Raw genomic sequence first — 26,085 nt, forward strand, 5'->3', positions numbered from 1 at the left:
TAACTCGATGATACGTAAATACCAACATGACCTGTTTTCTGCAATTTAGACCTCGGATCTACGTTCCAAATCCACCGCCATCATCATCAATGTTCGAAGAATGGCCGAAGTAAAGCGGTCATGGCTTTCTTGCCTTTGATCACTTTGATCTCACTGGTGGCCCTTCGTGATTTGCTGCCTCTGTTGACAATGACCGGTCAAGCCCTTCGACGGGCTCGAGAATATGCAGCGACAACAAGGTTGATCGCCGTCTCCACAGCATATAACAAGGCTAGATTCAATAGCCGTTGTATGCAGCAAATTTTGACCAGCACCCGGTCCATCGAAACCACTTCGTTGTACTTCTCCCGATCCTAGACCTAGACAAATGCTCTGCACAGATCCGCTCACTCTCCACCATAGAGTGAAAACCAAACATGATCTGGCCTGCTCCATTGATGCACAGACACTCCGCGTTTTCAGCAGTTTTCTTATCTTTCGGTAGGATTCTTATGATCATGCGATCCGTATCTGGAACTCGGTAGGGGGCTCGCTTATGTATGCCCAAAGAGAGGAGAAGATATAAGGAACTTGTACGATTGAGGCGATGAAGGCATCAAGGGTGGCCTATCATTGAAGTAGAGAGGTGGTAGCCATGCTTGTAAGGTGACGATACACGTGGCGAAGGAACAACGGTGTACTTTTACTAAACTTTGAAGTATAAGGCCGTATTGAACTCCGTGTGGTGTAAGACCTTGACAAGATTCATCGAGAGCGGTAAAGTATAAGCTCATGGAAAGGCACGAAGAATGACGGACTATACTCAAGTAAAGACGATACTAAAAGCTGGCAGAATCCTGAATAAAAATAAGAACCCATTGTCTGCAAGCTCCTGCGCCATACTCGCAGGTATATCAGCCAAAAATCTCTCCCTGGACAGCCAGCTTGCGTTTTACCCCCCAGCATATCTGTATAAACAAACGTTTGTTTGCCTCTGTGCCTGAAGATACAAATCAGCAAGCATTGTGACTCCATTCGAGATATCCGCTTTCTTTTTGGAACCTCTCAATATCAGCTGCGCGAATTTCTATGATACAACATAGAGAAGAACCACCAACGGCAGCCATAGCCGAAACTCTGGTGAACATCAGATTTATGTAGTTGTACGAAGATGAAGGAGAGGGACAGGATAATGTGGATCCAAACAACAATGGGATCTGTACGGCGGAGCCAATACGCGCGCCCACTGATCGTATTCAAACACCAGACCCGTCTTCTGCTGCACGCTTCATGAGGCGAACGAGACATACCGTGAGGATGGCGAAAAACTCAAAGCAAAGAACACCGCAAGCTGCATCGAGAACGGGATACCAACGATCAGAGTTCTCGTTGAGTAATCCGAAGAGGACCCAATGCACAGGAATAAGATGTACGCCACATGCCAGAAAGAGTCAATTGATAATGACAACCACTATATCTCGTTGCACTCCGATGATAGTCCCGTCTTGCTCATGGTATACTGGCCGCTTGCCGGCTTGCTCTTGTCTTTGTCCCACGAGACGCCTAAGTAGCTCTGATAGACCAGAGAAAGATCGTAAGAAGTATAGACTGACCCATTCGCCGCCTTTGCTGCTGATGACGACCATGATTAACTCTTTAGAGTGCCACCGACGTCTCTCACCTGCAAGATCAAACCGATAGTCGGGCTACTGATGTAGGGTTTCTTGTTGTCGAATTGATGCGCAGTGCTCTCTACACGGTCACGGGCGGCCTTTTCGCTGTTAGAAGATTGCATGAGCGCCATTTAAGTGCTTAGCAGTGATTGCAAAACGACCGTTATAGCACAGGCTGAAACTGATGTAACCCAAGAGCAAACGACTGCCCAATGAAGAGGACTAATGCCCTGGTGGAGTGTATCTCGCAGCGTCATAGACTATGTTTGTCTTTGTAGACTCCCCGAACGGTGCTCAAGGACGGAGGACAACTTTGTACTTTCTCTTCCTCTAGCCAGAGCCTGGGCACTGGCCTGAGAATAGCCCTATAATTGGCTATCTCGTCGATGAAAGCACGCATTACACTGCAATTCATCTTGCAACGAAGAAAAAGCTCAATGGGACTTGTTGGGATCAGTGGGTAACCAGCGTCCTCCAATACTAGGGTAAGAGAAGATGAAAATGAAAGATATGATCTAGTCCCGAACGACCAGACGTAGACTTGACGGGTGAGTCTCATCTCATGCTCTGAATCAACTCCATTGCCGAACTGATCACGAGCTGAAAATTGGTAGAAGGATGGACAATAACAGTTCCACCAGCAACACGTACGGCTCTCAGTCTCGCACTGGTCAAAGACTGCAATAACACGCAGGTTCATCTGGACGTCATTGCGAGGCAACATGCGGCCGCGAGATGGTTCCTCAGGTTTGCAGGTGCCTGTTGCCCGGTGCAAGCTTTATACTGGTCGTCCTTGGGGTAAATTCTGGCATACTGCTGAAAGAATTGCTATTCAACAGAGTCAGCGATTCCTCTGGAATGCCTGACACAACATGACGCTTCGCGTCAAGCAAGTCCGTGACATCAAGCGCGACCTCGTCATTACGCATGGACTCTAATCCTCGGGGCTTGCTGGTCTTGTCCTGGAACTTTCCTCTCCGCATCGGGGATGGCTAGCCGGAACAGGCTCTGAAGACTTGAGACACTGCACAGCGGAATGGAAGCCGTTTGTCCTTCAGCCTCATCTCCCAGTCCACATGAGTTGATGGAACCCAAAGCAACACCCGAAGCAACCGAAAGACATGCTCTCTTCGTGAATAAAGCTAGCGTTGTTGTCAAGCCCTGGTACCACCCAGCACTCATGACAGATTCTCCACCTCCAAGTCTGTTGCATTTGCACTCACTGTCTTACCGAAGCCCACGTCCTGCACCCTTAACAGATTCGCGGAGGTACCTTCGAGGTACGATTCTTCTGGCTCCGAATGGCCGGTTTTCATGCCGGAAGCCCGCTCGTTCCGACCTATCTCAGCAATCAGGATCATTGGTATCAAGATGGTTAAACACGTCATGGTGGGAGCTCTGGAATTTGTGTTGGTAGCAACACTCTTCCGAATCATCACCCGCTGTTAACGACTGAGAGCAAAGGTCTCGGCACTAGTGCCTCCCACAGCATGTGATCACAGCCGTCACCGAACGAGACTATAACCTTAGTGAAGAATGCGTGCACTTGGCCAGAAATGATGAGGATTGGTAGAAGCCTTTCACAAAAGTGGTGGCAGTGACTGCCTTCTCCTCATATTCACTCCATCCCAGCGGAGTAACAAAGGATATGGTGATGTTGAGCCTTTTGGTGGTCTTGGTGGTCTCATTGCGGCGATCACGATCCCAAAACAGGCGAAGATGATTTCAGTCAATCGTGAAAATCACCGGTACCATCATAGGTGGTGTGGTAAACATGCTTGAGAACCAGCTTGCCCTAGTCCATTCACCAAGAAGAGTCAAATCCACCGGGTGCGGTTTGTCAATGATACTCAAAGATTGACTCAGCTCTAGGCTACAAGATGCCAGAATTAGATCGGGGTCTATTGAAGAAATGAGATGAGCGGTTTCGATCAGAGTCGCTTCGCTGTCTGCATGACTCGCGAAACAGGGAACAAAGTCATAGAGTGATTGCAGAGAGCGAATTTGTTATATCACAATCATGAAGTATCCAAGTTGAGTGCATGGTCCCGGAACTGATGAGACATGCAGATGGTCTAGTCATCATCCTGGGCAGGTTAACCGATGTATCAAAAAATGCGAGCTACAAAGCAATCATTTGGTCCATTAGTTTTCGGCTGAGGAAATTCGATTCGAACAGACTCGTATGGTCTGTTCGAAGGGGACTTCGGTCGACAAAGCCTGAAAACAGGAACCAGATCCGGATACGGAGAGTTGTTCTTGGGAGCAGTTTCCGCTGAAGAAGGTGTTTTTGGTTGTGTGTTGATTTCTCTCAGCTATGAAGGAAGAAATAAAATCCCGCCAGTCACGCTGGCTGGGACTGCTGCGTACAACTTCCCCCCTGTAAGCCATGGCGTCCTCGGGCTTTCCTCAGGTACTCAGAAGGCGTTCCCGGAAGAAGGCTTAGTGGTTTTTTCGGACGGACCTGGGAGCAACACCGGACTGGAAGGCTGAACGTTTTTTCCGGACGGACTTGAATAGCAAGGGACCTGAGTTAAGATCCAGGAAAGGGAGTGAGGGGAAGAAACGTCGTCGTAAGGTGCAAGGCATAAGGCTGACTTGGCGCGTGGCTGATAGCGCTTTCCTGTCCTGAAGTCCTCGATCTCGCACCGGACATCTGAGTGCTCCGTCCGGGGGGTCTGTAGCATGAACGGTAGTAGGTTTTCGGGTAAGGTGATATGTGGGTTGGGTTAAAGTATTGTCTTTTATTGTCGGCCTTTGTTATTTCTTCCTTCCTTCCTCGAACTCCTTGCTGGCTTCCCGTCCTGGGTGATAACAATTCTCTGCTTCGTTTAACGTCCAGCTTGACGAAGTCGTAGCCGTGAGATCCTCCTTCAATTTCACATGTGTCGGAACCTTTCGGCAGGCGCTGATCGGAAAGGCTTGATTGTGTTGTGTAATTCACAGAAGTATCTGTAAGTCTAAGACAAAAAACACTTGGATTAGAGACCGCACCTTGGCTGGACGGAGAGAGACCGACAGCGTTAGTGAAGATGGTGTCTCTGTACGTTAGCACTGAACGTTCGAGAAGTCGGCTTATGGCACTCGGTAATGTCCAGAAGTAGGATGCTGAAGATCTAGGTCTTTGGTAAGGATATATTAAGTGAGGTAGTCGGTAAACCTTGCAAAGACCTCCCATGCATTCAACTCTGTTTTTTGAGCCAGCACATAATCTTCTCGCATTTTTGAAGCTGCATTCAAGGTGTCGAGATTGACAGCTGCCTTATGAGCTGGGCGAAGCTGAAGCAAAAAAGAACAGGAGAAGAGATACAGAACAAAACTTATCCAAGTCGAGGGTTTCACACGTATTTGGAGCGACCGGAGGCAAGGAAGGAAGAATCAAGAAAGTAGGAAGCAGTAGTACTCTCAGATCTTCCAAAACCCTCTCTCACACCCTCCCAGGTTGCCCTGACATCCTTAATCCCACATGCGTAATGACGAGTATGATTTCGCATTTCCAACAGTTCTCAGCAGTCATTGAGAGATCCCGTCAATGTCAACACCGAATGCATCTTTGCCCATTGCGAGAAGTGTGATATAACGTCCAATCAACGCCGATGGTCTGCGCATATACATTCCAAGGCGGATTGTCGTCGGCGCGTCGAGAGGAGACAGCGCGTAGTTCTTTCACGGTTGCGGTAGTGAGCTGATGCAGCAAGCCATGAGCCAGGATCATGGCGGTGTGGCCATAAGCTGAAGACGGTAGTATGCAGGATGGGCAGTAGCACTTACGTACGCAGTTTCCTTTGCCGGTGTGCTGGCGGGATCCTTGTGTGGCCTGTCCTTGTCTTCCTTCCTTACATGCTTCGCTGGCAGGCAGAGACAATAGTGCCTTCCGCAAAATTCCTTCGGTTCTGTCCCATTTAGAAGAGTCCTAGTTTTCGTGGGACAAGTCTTGTCGTCGATTGCGAATCCATGGCTGTTTGGAGTGTTTCGAACGTCCATGAGAGCACAACTCGGTAGACTCTTGAAGACTTTGCTATACCCCTTTGAAAGGGCTATCTCACCGTGTGCTTGCCCAGGTCCATCCCGGCATCTGCACCGGGGGCTACATGCAGAACCTCACCCCCTCCACCGCATCCCTCCTTGTCAGCTCCGAGCGAGAAGAAGCAACGAGCTCCGCGAGCTGAAGGGCAAAGGCATCAGCGGCGGCCTTTGCCATCCGATGCACGCCAATAGATTGAACGTAAGGCAAAGACGAAGTTGATCCACGAAAGAATTCTCCTTGATGGTATCTTTCTCATCTTGAGAAAGAGTGTTCAACCACCAGTACAGAGCCGTTGCTCGGAAACAGGTGGAAAGATTGGCCCTTGCTGTGGCTTTACCCTTGAGAATAGCATAATCCGCGACTCGGCGACAGAAGGAGCACACTTCACGGTATATCGTTTCCCTGCTTGCGAAGATAATGTCTCCAGTGCCATATGATTCTTCAAGATCCGGGTGGGAGAAAATTAGATCTGAAGCACGGAATTCGCCTCCAGATTCTCCTTGTGTGGCTTGTCCGGGCGGTCCTTGCGTCCCCGTGGACATGGCTGTGGTACCTAGTCGTGACCGATCCATGGTCCAATCGAACTTTACACCCTTTGCCCATTCAACTGCAAATTGGGCCATGGTGCAACGAGGGCATGCGCGACATCCTCGACAAACATGCTCGCACGTTCCTCGATGAGTTGTCCGTGATCGGTTCACTTGATGCGGTACAACTCCTGCACTTGAGATACGAGTTCGGTAGCACCGAGAACTCTCCAAACAGGATTAGCTGCAAATCGCTCAAGGGTGGGGTTCACTTCATGTGCATTCTTGTCTTTGTCCATGTTTCAGAGGACTCTCATGATACATATCAACGAAGCTGACTCGATCATTCACATACTCGGATCATCCGGAAACATGATTGCCTTGGCGTCATTACATCTCTGCATTGGCCATGAAGAGTCCATAGGACAGCATGCTTTAAAACAGAATCTGTGTAATTAATAGAACGTATTGAGTCTGGGGCCGAGAAATGCTCACGGTGACTGCGCTTCAGCTTCCAAAGTTCGCCATATCTCACATGCCAATTATATGTCCACGTGTGCGAAACGTAAGACAGGTTCTCGTTGAGTAATCTGAAGAGAGTTGCGGCATATCAGAATCGCAACTTGGAAGAGGAGAGCCTCGTTCCCGCATTCATGAGGCTTTTCGCATCAGCATGTAAAATCGCTCACAACATCAAAATGACAGACCTTGCGGCGGTGCTTCTGACCACTGGAGCTGCCTGTGGCTTTCCATGGCAAGCCAAAACATGTAAGATAGTGCTTGAAGACGTTGAAGTCATGTCAATAAGCAAGAAGATATGTGATAGAGGCCGTAGTGTGAGTCTTCACTCAACTCAGAGAGATCCCTAAGAGCATGAATGTAACCTTCGCTCTCCCACCGTGAATTCTCCAAAGAGAGTCTGGCAGCATCTTCTAGTATACCCGTGATTCAAAACTCGCACGAGAGAATGGCAAGATAGTTGGGGGAACGTATATGGTGAGACGCGTACTGACAATAGGTGAGGGACCCTTCATCCATGAGCGCTCGGTTGAATACTGCTTAGAGTTCTCTTCATGGCGGCGATGACAGCAGGTTTATCGTTCAGATCGTCGCTGGTTCGGAGGTTTAGCAGGGCAGGCGAGTCCGAAAGCTTCACGAATAGCTGTACGTTGTTTGTCATTTAGTTCACAGGATGCTGATATTGAAGGTAACATTCAGGAACTTACCCTGACACTACCATACCGGGCGCACGATGGCGAGATTTGAAGGTATGCGCTTGAGGGGGCACTAGGACAGCGTTGGCGGCGAAAGGCCTTGTACGGTACTCAGCTTGCATCCGCGAAACTGAATAAAAGGGACCGCAAAAAGGCCTGTTGTCGCCGGAGTCATATCATCGCGACGGGATTGGTTGCTTGATGATCGTGGCTGAAGGGGGGCTCTGGTCGGTACAGAAGTCAGCTTGCCTCAAAAAACAGAGCACAGCGTGTGATGAGTTTCTGGCTAGCAGGCCATTAGCTGACGTTGTGAGGAAGAGGAAAACATAGAAAAGCTCGCCAAAGGAAAAGTCGGTGAGGGACAGAGGCGGCGTATCGTTCAACAAGATGAGGACTGTGGTATCCCTCAGGTCCCATGCTGTGTTTCCGAGCATGGTGCATGCCACCGTAGGCGTTTGCGGACTCACTCGGAAGGAATCATTGGCAAGAATGAAGACACAAATGAAAGTCGAGGAAAGTCTTTGCGATCTCGGCTCTAAAAGTCAGAGACTCCTTCCTCTTTCTGCTTCTGAGGTACATGTGAAAATTATCGTAGAGCTCAACTACCCGTTTAAGCGATCGACTGAATGTCAATGGAGGTTTTTCGGGCAATAGCCTGGATCAGGCGCGATTCTATTGACAAGAAAGGCCCAGCCACGTTGTCTCCTTGGGCGTCCGCATACCCACCAGACCTCCAATCCTCGCTTTGGAATCAAAGTGAGTTATCACTTGCACTGGCACCCATTGCAAAGCCTGTGCGATGAGGTAGATTGCGACACAAGGCTAGGTAGAGAAGAGGTCGTAATCAACCAGAGCGCGCTCGAAAGATTGACGTGTGTAATTCTGATAGGTACTTTTGAGGAACCTCTCATAGCCGAGGGAAGCATAGCCCAAGTGGAGTCGACCATTGCCCGAATAGCTCTGTCACCCCTAACATTTCTTTGCCATTCATATTGTCAAGACCGTGACAAATTCATCGAAGCAACCAAAAGAGCGCAAAAGGCGTATTTATTTGTAAAACAACAGAAATCCGAGTAGAGATCAGCAAGGATGTCCGAATCTGAGCATGGAGAAAAACTTTCTCTAAACGATAACTAACACAGTGCTTTTACTGCAGCGCTGCAAATCTTTCATGGAACCGAATTCCAGGACAGAGAAGCGTAAGTCTTACCTCACCAGTTCAAATGACGGGAGAGCGTAACAAGGATTACAAGAAAAAGGTAGCGTAGAGTGGCAAGACCGCATCGACTCTTCAGAGAGAATCGAGCACGCATGAGCAGCGTTTGGGACGATGCGAAAGAGAGCGGGAGATGCATGGAGCGAGCCGGTCTGCTGGACATCGCGATGCTTTCACACAGAGGTAGGTAAGTGGGTACTGATCGCTTCAAGCAAAAAGCGACTTTACGTCACCAGTTGTAGCTGAAAACATCATCGAGCCATCCAAGGCCATGGGCACACGGACGATCAGGAGAGACTGTGTTTCTTGCTGTGAGTCTAATCCAGCACTTGCCAGTAGTTTAGTAATCCCCCGGCGGTGACACTGGTGGAAGCGTGTCGACGTCTGGAAGGAAGGACTCAGGTACGCATTGGATGATTTGTAGAGACGATGGGAAGGTGGAGAGGAAAGAGGCTTTTCGCCCTCGCGAACCCTTGTGTGAATCTCTGAGAGGAAGTGAAATCGTCACCGCTGTGAATGATGAAGCGGAAAGGATGCGGGTAAGGTGTGAGCATGGATCGCTGCAAAGACACCATCTGTCAGGTCTTGGCCAGCATCGTACGAGATGATAGGGGAAACATGGCTGCAGAGAAAGCTTGGTACGCCGCCTAGTGTGTTACTGGCAAACCGAAGCTGCAGAGCTCCATGTTGTATTGAGACAGAAATGGTTGGCGTGCGTCTTCGAGTCCGCAAACTCCTCCGCACCCTGCTTGAAAAGACAACGGTGAAAAGGATAGGTACAAGAACATGGAAGTAGCAGGTCTCTTCTGGGTCAAATGTCCGAAGTTGGATTTGGATGAGAAGATGGGATCAGTCTTGGTTGTTCAATGATGGGAAATACATCACGCCACACCAGGTCGAAGCTCACAGTCGGGAGCCATCACAGAAATGTGGCAAGCGGCAACAGAGCATCAGGACTCAACTGGGTCAAATTCGTAGAAGGTCGAGTGGGCTGATCTATTTACTCCTGAGGAGTTTTGGAAATTCTTTTCCGATTTTAAGGCGACGAAGTTGAGGGAGGATGCTAGCTGGGCGACTACAGTCTCGCGAGTATAGCTCTGGCAGGGATATGTTGTACTCATACATACTTGGGGAGATTGTCGAGACGGCAGGGAAAGCCGATATCTTCGGCAAAGGCTTTGATCCTACGGAATGAAAGAAGGGATGTTGTAGAGGAAGTATTGAGGGACAGTGGATATCACCGGGTCAGCTCTAGCTTTTGCAGCTGAGATTGCAACCTCCACCGTTGTTGCTAGACCTCTTGTAGCTATGACACACCAAAGATGGGATGCTCAGGGTACATTATCTTACATTCCGGAATGATAAAAAGTAATGTAGCAACTTTCATCCAGACACTCTTTTTCTCCCTGCACCATGTCACGCTCGCTAGCCGGACCTTTCGGCGATAAAGCGTAAGATTAGTCGGCACTTATAAGTCCCGAAGGCCGGATTACCCGTACTTTACCTTGGCGTAGTGATTGCGTGGTGACGCAATGCCTCGGATTGCAAATGTGAATTGATGTTGTATCTTTTTCTTCATCCACCAATCGTCAAAGTTATCCAGTCCGTGTCCGTGTCCGTATGTGTCAGACTCCTTTTTTAAATTGATTATTCACTCATTCTCTCTGTACATATATCTCATGAGATTATAAAATATAGGTAGACAAAATATCATACTTCCCTGCTTCAATAATCTCCTCCCTTCTTTTTGGTAATAATAGAGAGCAAAATTCCCCCAAATAATAAAAGATTTAGAAGAAGTAATTGTTACCCGGCTAACCTTCCCTCATGCAAGCTCCCCCAAGCTCTCAGGGAACTCTCCCTCACCAAGAATCTAGGCGCATTGTTCAAGATCTCTTTCCCGAGCGAGCCAGCATCGATGACTTTCGAGATGCTGACGAGGCTATACCAGGAGCGGGAGCGAACAACGGGATACATCCAGTCATCGACGGCGGCTATCACACTGTTACAGATGGCATTCAGGGAAGGCAGTCAGCTGAGCGAGGGAGCAGTGATACCTTGCGAGACGAGCAGAGAGGAATCACAATACCTGGGGAGACAAACGCCGGATACCATGGCAGCAGTGACACGATCAAAGACGAAGACAAGCACGACTTGAGAGCCCACAAGGACACGCCACTGGCGCAGAACAGCAGCTCCACCATTGGAGACGGCGAGAACCAGTATCGACGCACCACAATGACCCACCAGGCCGACCGAGCCAGCAATGACTCATCTCGTGATTTGGAAAAGGGAGCAACCGGTGCGAAAGAAGAGCAGGACCAAATCAACCAAGACGGCGAGGATACAAGACAAGCACAATGGGAGAACAATGTCGTGGGCTGGGACGGGCCAAACGACCCGGAGAACCCGCACAACTGGAAGAAATCGAAGAAATACACCGTCACCGTCTTCTATGCCTCAATGACCTTCTGCATCACATTCGCTAGCAGCGTCTTCAGCACCGCCACCGCGGTTACAGCCGAGAAGTACGGCGTGTCCACCGAAGTCATGACGCTGGGCACCAGCCTGTTCGTCTTTGTAAGTGCCTTTCCCAGCATCATCCATCCAACACTGACACAGACAACAGGGTTTCGCCGTCGGCCCAATAGTATGGGGACCCTTCTCCGAACTCTATGGTCGAAAAATTCCTCTCTTTTTCGGATTCTTCGTCTTCGCCATCTTTCAAATCCCTGTCGCGGTAGCCCAAAACGTCGAAACAATTATGCTATCCCGATTTCTGGGTGGGTTTTTCGGGTCCTCGCCATTGGCGATAATAGGAGGAACACTGGCGGACTTCTGGGGCCCTGTTGAGAGAGGTTTCGCTCTTGGTCTCTTCGCAGGCGCTACGTTCATTGGACCAGTGGCAGGACCTATTGTTGGCGGCTTCATCACGCAGAGCTACCTTGGATGGAGATGGACGGCCTGGATTACCTTGATCATGTCGTCCTTTTTTGGGACAATAGCCTATTTCATCTGCGCAGAGTCGTATACACCGGTACTGCTACAGCGCAAGGCCGCAAAGATACGCTTTGAGTCGAAGAACTGGGCAATACATGCACCGGCAGACGAAAACCAAATCAACACGAAGGAGATCGTCAACAAATACCTCTTGCGTCCTTTTATCATGCTGGCGCTCGAGCCCATTCTCGTTCTGATCACATTCTACATGGCCTTCATCTACGGAATGATATACCTTTTCTTTGAAGCGTACCCGATCGCATTCCAGGAGATCCGAGGATGGAACGGGGGTGTCGGCGCACTCCCTTTCCTCGGCATCACCATCGGGGTCATCATCGGTGTCGCCATCATTGTGTACACATCCAACACCCGTTTCAAGCAGAAGATGGAAGCCAACGGAGGCAAGCCGATACCCGAAGAGAGACTGGTCCCCATGATAGTAGGAGCCTTTTTGCTACCCATCGGCCTCTTCTGGTTCGCCTGGACCTCAAACCCGCATGTCTCCTGGGTGCCGCAGGCCATCGCCGGTATACCCATCGGAGCAGGGGTACTCCTGATCTTTTTGCAAGGGTTGAGCTACATCATCGACGTCTACCTGATGCACGCGAACAGCGCCCTCGCCGCCAACACCCTTGTGCGATCTGTGGCCGGCGGAGGATTCCCCCTATTCGCTGTCGCCATGTACCATAAACTGGGCGTAGACTGGGCGACCAGTCTCCTTGGCTTCTTGACCGTGGCCTTCCTGCCCATGCCCATCCTGTTCTTCATCTATGGGAAGAAACTACGGGAGTTCAGTAGATACAGTCCCACCATGTGAGAGGCCACAGCATCGTTATGGCGTTTTGAGCGATTTTTCACAGCCTGTACTAGTACATAGCCATATATAATATACTGTATCTTTAAAGTCCCACCACTCTGTGAGAGAACCATCCACTGCACTCGCCACGCCCTCAAGGGGCCACATTTCTTTCTCTTCAAAACCAACCCCTAAACACTCCCTCCCATCCGCTTCCACCCCGCCTCCAGTACATCTCAGATCCCATCAACGCCTCAAACCGTCCTCCCTTGTCCGAATCCGAAACCAGACATACCCTCCTCTTCCACACGCACTCACACCACAACTCACCACCCATCCCTTCCCGCCACCCTTCTCCCATCAAAACGCTCCACCGTATCATCGCAAGCGGCCCATCCATCTCATATCCCTACGATCAAGTCCGTCCCTCAGCCGAAGTCGAAAATCCCGCACTCCGGATCCTTCACCCCGCGCGCGTCTGCTGCTTACGTGCCACGTGGTTTCTTTCCCCGCGCCCATCGGGCGGAGGAGCATCGTTTTCGCAACGGTAGTGGTTCGGAGGACGGGGGTGTGCTGCGATCTGTGCATTATTTTGTTCATGTTCTTTTTCGTGGATATGTCGTATCGCACCTGTATCAAAGGCGGCGGACTCTTTCCAGATCTGAGACGCAGAAGCCGTGTTCGGTCAAAGGGCTCGGGTTCTTCGATTCGCTAATTGAGTGGTGGTGGTAAGGGTAAGGATGGAAGCGGGCTTGACATCTTGTTTTTTTTGGGGGGTATATTCCAATGGCTCTCAAATGGGTTCCCCACTTCGAGCCGTGCAAGGTGTCGATGGTCGAGGCAGGAATGCTTCGCCCGACAACAACCAGACGAGTCGCTGCACACGCCGACATGAGTCTTCCTCTCCTCATATATCAAGCCACAACATCGTCCCGGAGACACTCGCAGCGTGTGACGCTGTGCATCAGACTTCGATTCATCATGGGGATGGTTTTAATCTACATACCTGTTCCCCAGAGCAGCAGCCGGCTCATATTTTGGCACACCGACCGAGAGATTGAGTCCCGACATCTTGGACTTCGGAGAGCAGAAGTGGCAGAGATCCCAACGTCGGTTTTGCACTCGATGAGTGCGTGTGTGTTCGCTGCGCTCACTACTGAAGTGCGAAACCCACCGTACGAGCCGATGAAGCAAAAGAGCTGGGTATCGCACAGATGGGGACGCCGTGCCAATGTCCGAAGCATTGAAGAAATTCATGGACGAAGTGGAGTGAGTGAGCTTGCAGGACTCGAGCATGGTAGACGGAAATGGTTAAGATGGGATTGCGACGTGAGAGAAGACGAGGGGTGAGGATGCGTGGGTGAAGTTTCGAGAAGGAGAGGAGGCTTGGTAAGGTAGTGAAGGGCGTAGGGTTTCGGGTTTGAGGGTCCGGGCGAGCGAGTGCGGTAGGTGATCGTTCAGGTGTGATCTGTAGATTAGGCCTTGTAGAAGATTTGTTCTGGAGGCTGGCTCGACGACAAACCTCGTCCTCTTCAACAGTGTTTTCGTACCGTCCTATAACGCAGCCGATTGGCCTGAAAGGCAATGTCGAGAGTGCTGTTTCCACATGTTTCCAGGCGTTGCCGACCCATTATTCCAATCATCTATCAAATAAATACAGCGTTCACAGTCGTATTCGGAGTCTTGTACTCTATATGATTGTTGAAAGTCAGCAATCTCTCTGCTGTGCCCCGGTTGCCTTTGTTCGTAGAAAGGGTGGTCGTTCTTGGCCAGGGGATCGATAGTTCAACTTCCCATAGCCAATTGGACTTAGATCGCTACATATTTGCGATAGACCAAGTCCCTGAAACCCCTTCCATTGTACTTCTACCATTCATGCCTACATCGGACATAGTCATCGGGCTTTGGCAACGGTTCCCTGCTTGGCTTTTGACTTCATGGGTCATAGCTTTTTCGTTGATTTACTTTTCACGGCAAGCTGTCCCACCAACAATACAGAACCCTGCCTTACTGTCAACACTTTTGACTCAAGTCACCGCTTCATCTATCACTCATATCATTTCCAACCCTTCCCCTCTTCCCATTGACAGCCCCCGCACGCTACGATAACCCTGGGACAACGTGTCTCAACCTCCAGTCATCGCCGAATCGAAGGGGAACGCCGACATAGATTCCAGCGTGACCTCTCGTGATACGTTCCAAGACGTCGCTATGGAACCAAACATGGCGGGCCCGGCTGTCTCAAGAGACACAGAGCTGAGCGACTTCCCCTTCATGCAGCTCGCGCTTGGTGAGTCTCCAACTTGTCCTTACATCGGGCATACAATAAAGGCTAATGACTTCGTTCTGATTCTTACAGAGATCTGGCTACAAGTCTACGGCTAACTTCTCATAGCACTCCCGTCTTATCCAAATCCACAGTCTCGGCGAGACAAGCCTCGGAAAGCGTCATGCTCGAGATGAAGCCCATCTGGGATGCAGACCAATGGAAAACGATCGTCTCCAAGCGCACCGGTAGCAGTAACTGTGCCAGCATAGGTCCTACTCCACACATCCTTCGAACTTGCAAGCCTATTCCCCGAGAGGCGACACCGATCTTGTACAGCGGAAACGTTTTCCAATTCTACCTCGGAGGAGGAGACGGAACATCGCACCCTGGTTACAAAGGTTGGAACGAGACCCCTATTGATGCTCTGAACAGTTCAATTTTCGCTATTTTTCTATGACACATCGGGCAACAGAATGCAGCAAGCTTGAAAGGGCTAAAGTTCTTCAGACCGGAGGTCTACGAGCGCGCACACACTCAACTAGCAGGGTGCGCGATCCAAGTGTTCACACAACTGCTCAAGTGTCATGTTCCAGGCATTCGTCAGGTCAAGATTTGCCGTGGTCTTGTTGACCAGGATCAATATGAAAAAGAACCCTCAAAATTGGTTGATGATGGCTTGGAAGGTTTTGGGGAAAATGACTCTGATCACACCACCAAATCTCAGGCTCAGATGTCCGCTCCCAAGCAAACCGAGATAGTTTCAAATGATGCGGACTTCGATGATCAAGGCAAGTCAGGGCACTATCATCCCCCTTCTGCTGTTCGCCGAAAGGAGCAGGAAGCGATGTACAAAGTCACAGCAGATATGGTTCAAGAGATTACCTGGCTGGATCAATTGAGCTTTGCTGGATTCGATCAGGATGTTCCGGCACTTGAGGGAATGAAGCAACTGGAGGCACTTGTCAAGGCTAGGCGTTAGGAACGCGTGGCCGGAGAGCACTGCTAGGACTGAGTGTTGGTACCTCTGGTACAAAAAATGAGAATGGCGCCATCTAAGTGGACGGGCTTCACGAGAGCGCGAAGACATCATTGTACACTTGTACCTTAGAATCAGTGCCCTTGGATACGAAATTCCCTTACACGCTCCTTCCTTCAAGGTATCTAGACTGAAAAATGCTCTTCCCCGAGAAAAATCCTGAGCAGAGATGGATTCTCCCATGTCTCCAAACTCTTAGACTCCTAATTCGGCTGCTTCGATGTACCACCTTGCACGCTCCCTCTTCAAAGCACCGAGAGTCATATCGAGAATGCTCTCGTGACTGACTCACTTCGTCTTAACCCTGGCTTGGTTGGCGCTTTGAAGATCAGAATTCGTTCCCAGATCTCAGGTCCAATCTATTTAAATAAGAATGCTTGGCAAAGATGATTCAGCTCCGCCTCCGACTTTTTGTTAGCGCCATTCATAGAAAATTATAGAGAACGTACTTACCACTCTTATACCAGCCTACTCCATATTTTTGAAGCTTCTATATAGCCCAAACACGAATACGGTGGTATTACAATGCCTCGGAATACCGTCAATTCTCGTCAGACGGTTAAGACGGCCACCAATAATCAGGGACCCTCTAAATCTCGTCGTCGCCCCTCCTCCAAGCGGGTCTCTTTCGCGGATAAGCAGGGCGATAAGATACTGCTGCTACCACAGCCCAGCAGAAGAAGGAACAAGAGAAAATCCGAGTTGCTCAGGCAAAGACCAAAGCTACAGCCGATAGAGCAGCCTTAAAGAAGCAGAAAGAGGCCACCATAGTCAAGAAGAGCGTCTAAAGCAGCAGGTGAGATACTGCGGCATCGCCCTTATATATGAATGTACCTGTCACGAGGGATCACGGTGTCACCATAGATAGCAAGGTTCCGCTCCCATCGATACGCCGTCGATATACTAAAACAGGTATCCGCAGCTACGGCTTCAGGTCGCTAATGGAATTCGAGTAAGAGTTGGATACGCTGGCGTATAGAGGGATTCTTTCTAAATGATGGCATCGCGTTCGGAGTAAGGGCTGGCGATGTGGCTATTACACGCCTAAGTGTTGAGATTTGCTGCAGCACCTGTGTTGAAGCTACCCCGCAGGTGGCAAATAGGGGTATAAGTAGCCCACTCAGCACTCTCATAGCTACCTAATCAATCAATCCTTTATATTATTTCCAACACTAAGTTAGAGGCAAAATACCAGGAAAAGCGTGTATACCCACTAGCTTCGATATCACCAATGTCCAACTGAGGTAGCAGACGACAGTGGCTATTATTGCAAGAGTGGCAAGTACGTTCTCTACAATTTTCCATGAATGGCGCTAACAAAAAGTCGGAGGCGGAGCTGAATCAGCTTTGCCAAGCATTCTTATTTAATTAATTTGCAATTCATAAATCCTCCCTCTATCTTACACCCTCTCACCCCCACCACCCACTTGACTACGACTGGCTGCAACAACACCCTTTCTCTTCACCTCATTTTCGATTCGATTCACTCAACATACCTCTTGCTAAAAGAAATCTTATTCACGTCCTAGTAGGCCTCTAAACATTTGGAAAGCCTCACAACTCAGAAAACCACTATCCGGAAGTTCTACCTGTGGAAAGAGTTCACCCAACCATTCGACATAGACAAGTAAGGAGCTACGACGTCGCAATCAAAGACAGTGAAATTTATCCCCTTCATCAAAGGCGACTTTCCCCTACGAAATCATTCCATCTACCTGACTCGTTCTGATCAAAGATCCAAGCTCAGAAATGTACGCCATGGCTACGAATGCGTCAAACTCTTCAACCAGTACCGTGGACTCGGAAACCTCATTCACTGTGAGTCTACCAGGCCTTGAAATTGCCACAGAGGTTGTATCTGATCTGGAGTTTAGCATTCCTCACTACAGAGTTATGACTTTCAGCAGACCGCTTTGGGATTCTTGGGCCTGCCAACAGGTCGGTCGACCTTTGAAAGCCTTGCAGATAGGTAGCTGACAGATCAAATTCAGAGATTCGGCTCGAGATCTACGGGTACTTCCTCTTAGCCCCCCTGGCCTCTTCACCTCGAACCAACGAGACATCATACAAGGGTCTACGTTCAATTCTACCCGTGATACTCTCACCAGAAACCTGGACTGTAGGAGGCCGGCCAATAGCAAGTTTATTTCCTCTCTACCCTGCCATTCTATCCACCTGCAGGGCCATCCATGAAGAAGCAACAGAGGTACTCTACGGCAAGAATCTTTTTCAGTTCGGGGTGCCTTACGAAGCAAATAATGAAATCGGTGGGAACATCAGCATCCTTGAACAAAGCGAAAACGTATTTAAATTCAATAACAAGGATTGGCGGTGGCGATCAGATGGTCCCCTCCTACTCAGAGACTCCACATTCGCATGTTTCCTCAACAGCATTGGACCCGGTAATGCTGCCAGCTTGAGAGCCATTGAATTCGTCGCGCCCTGCGGCGAGAACAATAAATATCAGTTTCAATTAATGACAACGTTGCTTGCGCGTCACGTATTAGGACTGAAGTTCATCAGGGTCTCCAATTATTTTGAATGGCCTGTAAACGGAGATTGGCCTCGATGCTTGGCTCCTGCAGGCAAAGATGAGGAGCTGCACCAGATTTGCCGCACATTGACAGACTTAGTGCGCGGATGTCCTTCGCTCGAAGAGTTCGAGTACAGAGGCAGCTTCATCAAGCCGGATTCAGAACTCGAGGCGAAGACCGGATGTCTGGGGAAGATTTCTCGCCTGTTGGAAGAACGAAAGTCGAAGAACGCTCCTCGTATGGTACCGAGTCAAGAGAAAGAGAAGGGCGACGAAACCGAAAGCTAATTGAGATTTGTCCAAGGATGGAACACGCAGTCAGTGGACGAATTCAAAGGGTAGCAAGGACAAGAGTCGAACTGAAGCTCAGAGAACAGGACATGGAGACAGGAGAACTAGACGAGAGGTGAGGCTGGGAACAGATTAGCCCCGACGCGGTTCCAAAGATAGTCAAAATCTAGAACAGGCCGGATCAGGGTTGCACAGGACTGCGGTTCTCAGATAGCATGCAAAACATCCACAACAAACCTCTCGGTAAAGGCAGCAAGATCTCGATCGTCCACCAAATCGTTTCGTAAGCACCAAGCTGACGTGATTTAAAAACGGCACTTCTACTTAGATCTAGCGACCAACTGGTCAGCCTCTACCGAAGAGGCGAAGTATCGGCTCGACGGCTCTAGACGCTGACATGCATGCGTGGCTCAAAATGCAGAAGCATAAAGGGCAGTCGTTGATCTCATTTCGTTGACCAATCTACAAAGCTCCTAAAGTTCCATCACCTACCATTTCGGACATACAATCTGTCCTCAATCCCAAAAATTACATCCCCAGCTCAACATAAAATGTCTGACCCCTACAACCAACAATCCCAATACGGCGTCTACCAAGGCCAGCCCAAGCATCAAAACTACAACCAGCAGAGATACAACCAGCAAGCCTACGGCCAACAGGGTTACCCTCAGCAAGGCTATAACCAACAGCAAGAGTACGACCAGCAAGTAGCCCGCTACGGACAAAACCACCAACAAGCCGCCTACGGCCAAGAAGGCCAGCAACAATACGGCCAGCAGCAGCAACAGTAAGCACCCCTCCCTCCCTCACTCACTCACCACTTGAGCCCCACCACTAACGCCCACGACAGAGCCTACCAGCAACCCCAATACCCCCAAAGCGAAGGCCAAGACGGCGAGCGCGGCATCGGCGGCGCCATCACGGGCGGTCTCGCCGGCGGCTTCGGCGGCCACCAAGTGGGCCACGGGTTCCTGGGCGCGATCGGAGGAGCGATCCTGGGCAGCTTCACCGAGGACAAGCTCAGGAAGCACGAGCAGGAGAAGAAGCAGCAAGGGTCGAGGCCGCACAGCGCGCAGGGGGGCAGGGTGGGCGGGGGAGGATTCTCGGAGAGGTTCAGCGAGAATGTGAGTTTTGGTGGGTTTGGGGGGAAGAAGAATTGAAACTGAATTGAATTGAATTGAAATGAGGTGTTGGGTGTGAGGAGGTGGGGAGGAATTGGGGGAGAGCGTGAGTGGAGTTGGGTGTTGATAGATTGTGTTGATGTTCTGGTACCTGTAACAGTTCAATGTCCTGAGAATGCACTATCGATCTCTCCTTGATTCGCATTCCAGGTTACCAAGTCCACTGCCTGCGCGATTGCTGATTGGGGAGAGAAGACAGCTCCCGAGAGGCTGAGGCCGACAACTATTCCATTCCCGTAGTTACAACATAGCGGAACCAACAGATACGCATTCAGCCTCGGCTGACACGAGTCGCAAGTGCAAGATGAGTGGCGCGCTCCGGGTGCACGCTTGTGAATGATGAAGCTCTCGCTTAATTTCGGTAAGCCCTAAATCTCCAGCTTACTTACCTTACCTAAGGTAGCGACCAGGCACAGTCAGCGGTAAGGAACCCTTACACTCGGCTCAGTAGCTCCTATTCCTATACATGGTGTTTTGAGCTCTTCTTTTTCTTCAAGCCCTCGGTCCCCAGAAACTTTGCGACCGAGCAGCTCTTCCACCTCCTACTCTCCGGTACTCCCTTTTCCACATAGCAAATCCAGCACCTCCATCATGGCAGACCAGAACACCCGCGGCTTTCGGAAATTCATGCTGGACCCCAAAAGCTCGGTCATGACATACATCGCAGACAACATACCTCCGGAGCACATCTCGCATCAGCAAGGAAGCAATGGCAGACTGCAGAACGGTGCATTGAACGGCCAGCAGCCGAACGTACAGGACCCCAATCGACTCCAACAGAACCAAATCCTCAGTCAAAACCCACAGAATCAGTCTCAAGACGCCTTCATGCGTCCGCCTTTGCCGAATCGACCCAGCCAATCCAATTCTCAGTCCTCGTCTCCACGGCCTGGTTACGCACAGCCGGTCCAAAGCTCACAAATGCCGATGAACACTCCATATATCGCCTCGAACATGAGCCAGGCAGACCAGGGACTGAACGGATACTCTGGGGCTCAAAGCCAGCTTCCAGGCTCGCAACCCATGTCGAATCTATCACTGGCGCAAGAATCCATGTCCCAGCAGGGTCCACAGGGTCAGTACTCAGCCAATCAGAACGGCAGTCCATCCACGGTGATGATGGGACAAGGGCCCCCACAGCCGGGCGCAAGACGTAGAAATTCCCCACAATCCGCCCCAAGGTTGTATCACCGTATGGCGCTGGACTTTGAGATCACCAAGAAAGCATTCTTCCTCGCAAAATCCCGTAAGAGCCACCCCCACCCCCACACCAACTATCATTCACTGACATCTTTCCAGAGAGAAATACCCAGGAAACGGCATCCGCAGCCTACGAGCTCGAATCGAGCTCGCGCCGGATATGGGGGCTACGACACGAGCACTCGTGGGAGTTCGAAGGCTACTCCGAAGCCGGCCACGAAGCCGTGTTCGCTCACTGGCGCGCGGAATACGAGATGTGGGCGGACACCGTGCTCGACATCCAGGACGGCCAGATCCTCGCGGACGCCGCGGACGCCTCCAAGTACGGAAACGCATCCGCGCATCGGGACGCGGAAGGATGGGACTCGCAACGGGGGCAGGCGCGGTCGGGGTCCCAGGAGCTGAACGGCGGGAACAGATACCCTGGTCCGTCATCCATGCCGCAGGAGCAGACGCCTACTCCGCAGCAACAGGTATTTCCCCAGCAGCAGATGCCGCAGCCGCAAACCCTCTCAATGAACCAACCACTACCACCAGCACAGAGCATGCAGAACAATCAACCACCACAGCCAATGCCTCCCGGAGCATTCCCTCAAAATGAACCACCGGCACCGCTCAACGATCCAAGCGTCCCACCCCAGCAAAGCCCACAACCGCCCCGGATGCCAATGGCCCAGAACCCACCGCCGAACATGCAGCCCGGCCCCTTCACCGCCTCACCCAACATGCCCTACGCCAACGAGACGCCAAACCCGCCCCCGCAGCAACCCATGCCGCGACCTGGCCATCCCCCGAACCAGCTCCCGGCTCCTTCGAACAGGCCACCGCAGCAGCAATACACGCAGCAGCAGGCCTACGGTCCCAGAACATCAGTGTCTCCCGCTCAAACCATGCCCCAGGCACAGGGCCAGAACGTAGGTGTGGGTATGGGTATGGGTATGGGTACGGGACCGCGGCCGACCGCGTCGCCGCGTCCCGGGCCGCAAATGCAAATGCAAATGCGGCCGAGTTTGCAGGCGGGGGGGCAGATGTCCGGGAATGGGGGCGGGAGGTCGTAGAGCGGACATAGCCGGGGGTGTTTGATGGAGTTTGTGTAGGTAGGTAAGGTAGTTTGATCTGTCTCCGCGCCAGGGGAGAGAATCTGCCTATGCACATGCAGATGGCCGTCTTTTGCTTTTCTTTTTCTTTTCCGAAGTGAAGTGTATTACAATCATCGTACCAAGCACACAGCATCAAACATCCCAAGTAAATATCCCAAAACGACGAGGAGCGAAACCCAACGCACAATACCTTATCACCCTCACCATCAATCCATCACAAACCCATCGCTCCCTTCATCTGTGCAGAACTCCCTATCATCATCGTCGCCTTAACCTTGCAGCGGAACTCATCTTCTTTCCTCGTGACATTGACCATCAAGGGCGTGCTCCAACGGCAACGACAACGACACGAGCCGAGGTAAGTAAGTGAAAACGGATGGTCGGAGCCCCTCAAGCAAGCAAGCAAGCAAGAGGGGGAAGGGAGCATCGACGCTAGTCTAGGTCGTAGTGCTGACTATGTAGGTACCTCATTCACCTTAAACACGTTGCTAACGACATACAGCTACCTAGGTAGAGTACCTTATCTCGCCCTGGTCGCCTTGGCGTCGGTCTAGCTGCCTTACCTAGCTGTATGCAATCTGGCCACGAAAAGTCTCACGATGTGCATCTGGAAGAGCGCAGAACATCAGGCACGCACGCGCCCTTGGCCGCCGATACATGGGGTATAGCTCGTGGTCAAGCGTGCCGGATCAACACACGGGAATCCTATTCTACCGTGTGCACCTGCAACGAGGACAATTCTTCGTCACAGGCAAGTTCGTTGTCGAATTCTAATGCTCATCTGGCCAGAGCTACATACAATCGATATAATTCATCAATTGCACGACACACCAGATCACTCCTCCGAGTCCCGCTCCGCGCCGAATACAAACCCAGTCCTGTGCAATTCGTGCTCCCTGTAATACCGTTCCATCTCGGGCACATACTCCGAACCCTCCGGGCAAAACGTATAGTGCTCGTACTCACTCTCGACCTCCCTCCCGTTCACGTCCGTAACGTTGTCGTCCCGATAGCAAGCGTCGTACCCGGCGGCCCAGTCCACGAGCCGGTCCCAGTTCCTGCACTGCCGGGTCTGGAAGGGGTCGTAACCCTGGCGGAACGGTTTGGGCGGCAGTTCGAACCAGGGCGTGTCGTCGGCGTGGCAGTAGACGTCCTGCAGGAGGCCGTCGAGACAGTGCTCCACGTGGTGGTAGAGGTTGTCATCTTCCAGTGGCGCGCCCCGATGGGCCGCTGACGTGAACTTTTGGATCTTGATCTGCGCTTTTGTGATTAGAGTATTCCTCACCACAGTCTGGGTGGGGATATAGACGTACAAGGCAATGCATTTGATGGAATGCACCGATGATGTAAATTCCTTTGGATTGATCCCAAGGGAACCGTTGGGAACGTGGCAGGCCGTTCTGCGCGGCAAACTCGTCCGAAAGAGCGATCGTTCCGGGACTTATGTCCAGTGCTCCCCACAGCGCGTCTCGCTCTTCCTGGGTCCCCACTGCTGGGCCATACTCGGTACTAGAGTAAATAGGAACAGATACGTTGCGGACCAGTCCAGCTAGTAGCTTGTTAGTACACTACAAAATGAGCAACGAGGCATGGAAGCTTACCCCAGCGCGTGCCTTGCGGTGAGATGCTGGACGTCTCAGAATTTGCAGAGTTCGGTAAGGGTAATATGAAGAACAAGTTGCAGCTTAATGAAATGACGAGGATCAGGCTGAGTATGGCTGTGGAAAGGCGGATCTGATAGCAGCCTCGACTTTTTCGCTTCCAAGCTAGCTGGCTCCTCTCAAACCCTTCTTCATCTTCATTGATCAGAGGCAAGTATTTCTCCATCCTCGCCGGATGTGAGCAAAAAGTGATTTAGTAAGAACAGAAAGGACTCGAGACGCGAAGTGCAGTGCAGTATAATTGTTGCATCTCGTCGTACCAAAAGGACGAAAATATATAGGGGACCGTTGAGACATGGCAGGTGCAAGTGATGGGGAGCATGAGCTGGCATAGCGTTAGCATTAGAAACGAGACTGCGAACTTCCGTATTTAGGAATAATAGACGAAATGTAGTACAGATAAGAAGCTATGCAGTGATCTGCCATGCACGAGAACGATCGGCGTTATGCAAGAGAGACCCTCCATCTGCGGGATGACGTAGCTCAGGAAAGGAGGGCATCAACTGCACGCTTCCAAGGGAACAAGAATTCCTCTCTCCAGATGGCTGCCGACCGTGAGCCTGAATGGCTGCTGAAAGGTTCTTGCTTTCCTGCCTGTCTGGATGTGCGACAGCGAATTGCAATCGGAGACAAGAGACAAGGGTGATGTTAAGATTCAACACCACCTCACGAACCCTCTTAAGACCAGTTCAATGGCATCTCCTCACTTGCTCTCGACTCATAGGCGCTAAGTGAGAACATCAGATGATCCGCCGGCGGACATCTCTGTTGAAGGTTAGAAGCTTCAAGTAACCTCTCTTTGGACCTTCAAGTGATTGAGCTACTCACCCCACACTAAGACACAGCAGACATCGTTGTCTCCTCAGCCGATCGTAGGCTCTATTGACGCTGATAGAGAGATAAGAACCTATGCCTGCATAATTCACGTAATCACGTAGTTTTGATCCTACGCAAACCGGCACCTCCGGCCTGAATACTTTCTAATCATGCCACTCATTGATCTCGTTATGTGCGTCACACTACTAGCGGAGACGAGTACACCACCTCAGTCGATGGTATACTCCTCGCATTAGTATTGTTGGCCGTTGATAGGTCTAAGGATTTCGGACGGGCTTCGAGCGGCTCGAGCCTTGTTGTTTCAGGATGGCGGGTTCTGATATACTCGCAGATCACACCTCCCCCGCACCTCTTGCCTTCGCTCATCCTCTGCGACCAGGCATGCCTCTACCCCAGTCTAACTCATAGTGCAGGTGAAGCAGTCCAATGAGCCTCGACCATTGCCGAGCACCTTCTGAATCAAGCGCACCCAGGATCTTCACGGAAGACATGAGCATGGTGAGCGACACCAGAGGTAATGATAAGACAGTAATCTAATGAGGTGTTCTCTTAGTGGGCGTTATTGGATCAATCGTGCATCATGCAATACCACGTCAGGCTGTGGACCTTTTCGATGACACTCTTATCAAGATGTACGTCTGGTACAACCCCGCTTTCCACAAGAGAGTAGCCATAAACAAACTGGCAGCATCGTATATATGCCGGGCATGCCTCGGGCTCAAAGCGTCTTCTCTGACCATATTTCATCCCGCGTCGAAACGAATTTCTCATAGCCTACAGCCCACGTCTCGCGGATCATCATCCCATCTGTCACGATGCTTCTCCACCTGGCAACCCTTGTCCTCTGCCTCTCTGCGATCTCTAGTGGACTGCCTGCGGCTATCAGGGTGAGTTATCGTGCGGAGCTTTACCAAACCGTTGCTGAGTGGTTTTCAAGCTTCGTGAAGCAAACGCTAAGGCTGGGTCTGAGCTCGGAGCCTTAATGATGATGCCCCAGTCGTTGGATTATGTCAAGCCTCGTGAAGCCGACGCTAAGGCCGAGCCCAAGCCAGAAATTATACAGATGATGTCCGAGTCACTGGACTACGTCAAGCCTCGTGAGGCGGACGCTGAGGCCGACCTCGAGCCAGGAAGTATACAGATGATGTCCGAGTCACTGGACTACGTCAAGTGTGAGCCTCGGTGAAGTTCAGATGATGTCCGAGTCACTGGACTACGTCAAGCCTCGTGAGGCGGACGCTGAGGCCGAGGCCGAGCCGGAACACATGTCAGCCATGTCCCAATCGCTAGACTACGTCAAGCCTCGTGAGGCGGACGCTGAGGCCGAGGCCGAGCCGGAACACATGTCAGCCATGTCCCAGTCGCTGGACTTCATCAAGGTTGCATCTTGAACAGACAAGGTACCACTCAGCGAGGTGCTGTTGTGTACTGAGCTAAAGGTGGTGCATGTGATCGGGCGAGAAATGAGATCTGATGAGCGTCGTGTTTTCAGGAGGGTCCCCTTCGTTTCCGGGTGATAGTTACAGTTGTATTTCGGTCAGAATT

At 50.9% G+C, this 26,085-nt stretch overlaps 8 protein-coding genes across 8 annotated transcripts; 7 read left to right on the forward strand and 1 right to left on the reverse strand.

The window, feature by feature from the left end:
• Window positions 1-10,463: 10,463 nt before the first annotated feature.
• HO173_002464 (uncharacterized protein) lies at window positions 10,464-12,453 on the forward strand (the record flags this gene model as incomplete). The annotated part of the gene is made up of 2 exons (XM_037304397.1): window positions 10,464-11,216; window positions 11,266-12,453. The coding sequence occupies 2 exons, from the start codon at window positions 10,464-10,466 to the stop codon at window positions 12,451-12,453; spliced, it is 1,941 nt and encodes a 646-aa protein (XP_037168490.1).
• Window positions 12,454-14,882: 2,429 nt separating this feature from the next.
• On the forward strand, window positions 14,883-15,158 carry HO173_002465 (uncharacterized protein; the record flags this gene model as incomplete). Its single annotated transcript, XM_037304398.1, has 1 exon — window positions 14,883-15,158. One exon carries the CDS (start codon window positions 14,883-14,885, stop codon window positions 15,156-15,158), a length of 276 nt encoding a protein of 91 aa, XP_037168491.1.
• A 273-nt stretch (window positions 15,159-15,431) lies between these two features.
• Window positions 15,432-15,680, forward strand: HO173_002466 (uncharacterized protein; the record flags this gene model as incomplete). The annotated part of the gene is made up of 1 exon (XM_037304399.1): window positions 15,432-15,680. One exon carries the CDS (start codon window positions 15,432-15,434, stop codon window positions 15,678-15,680), a length of 249 nt encoding a protein of 82 aa, XP_037168492.1.
• A 1,806-nt stretch (window positions 15,681-17,486) lies between these two features.
• Window positions 17,487-18,558, forward strand: HO173_002467 (uncharacterized protein; the record flags this gene model as incomplete). The annotated part of the gene is made up of 3 exons (XM_037304400.1): window positions 17,487-17,555; window positions 17,612-17,675; window positions 17,729-18,558. The coding sequence occupies 3 exons, from the start codon at window positions 17,487-17,489 to the stop codon at window positions 18,556-18,558; spliced, it is 963 nt and encodes a 320-aa protein (XP_037168493.1).
• Window positions 18,559-19,112: 554 nt separating this feature from the next.
• HO173_002468 (uncharacterized protein) lies at window positions 19,113-19,721 on the forward strand (the record flags this gene model as incomplete). The annotated part of the gene is made up of 2 exons (XM_037304401.1): window positions 19,113-19,348; window positions 19,412-19,721. The coding sequence occupies 2 exons, from the start codon at window positions 19,113-19,115 to the stop codon at window positions 19,719-19,721; spliced, it is 546 nt and encodes a 181-aa protein (XP_037168494.1).
• Window positions 19,722-20,333: 612 nt separating this feature from the next.
• Window positions 20,334-22,000, forward strand: HO173_002469 (uncharacterized protein; the record flags this gene model as incomplete). The annotated part of the gene is made up of 2 exons (XM_037304402.1): window positions 20,334-20,988; window positions 21,042-22,000. 2 exons carry the CDS (start codon window positions 20,334-20,336, stop codon window positions 21,998-22,000), a joined length of 1,614 nt encoding a protein of 537 aa, XP_037168495.1.
• An 877-nt stretch (window positions 22,001-22,877) lies between these two features.
• Window positions 22,878-23,869, reverse strand: HO173_002470 (uncharacterized protein; the record flags this gene model as incomplete). The annotated part of the gene is made up of 3 exons (XM_037304403.1): window positions 22,878-23,297; window positions 23,356-23,591; window positions 23,644-23,869. The coding sequence occupies 3 exons, from the start codon at window positions 23,867-23,869 to the stop codon at window positions 22,878-22,880; spliced, it is 882 nt and encodes a 293-aa protein (XP_037168496.1).
• Window positions 23,870-24,966: 1,097 nt separating this feature from the next.
• Window positions 24,967-25,726, forward strand: HO173_002471 (uncharacterized protein; the record flags this gene model as incomplete). Its single annotated transcript, XM_037304404.1, has 2 exons — window positions 24,967-25,038; window positions 25,478-25,726. The coding sequence occupies 2 exons, from the start codon at window positions 24,967-24,969 to the stop codon at window positions 25,724-25,726; spliced, it is 321 nt and encodes a 106-aa protein (XP_037168497.1).
• Window positions 25,727-26,085: the final 359 nt, after the last annotated feature.

Source organism: Letharia columbiana (assembly GCF_014066305.1).
Source record: "Letharia columbiana isolate WasteWater2 chromosome Unknown Sc0000005_s0, whole genome shotgun sequence".
Classification (NCBI taxonomy): domain Eukaryota; kingdom Fungi; phylum Ascomycota; class Lecanoromycetes; order Lecanorales; family Parmeliaceae; genus Letharia; species Letharia columbiana.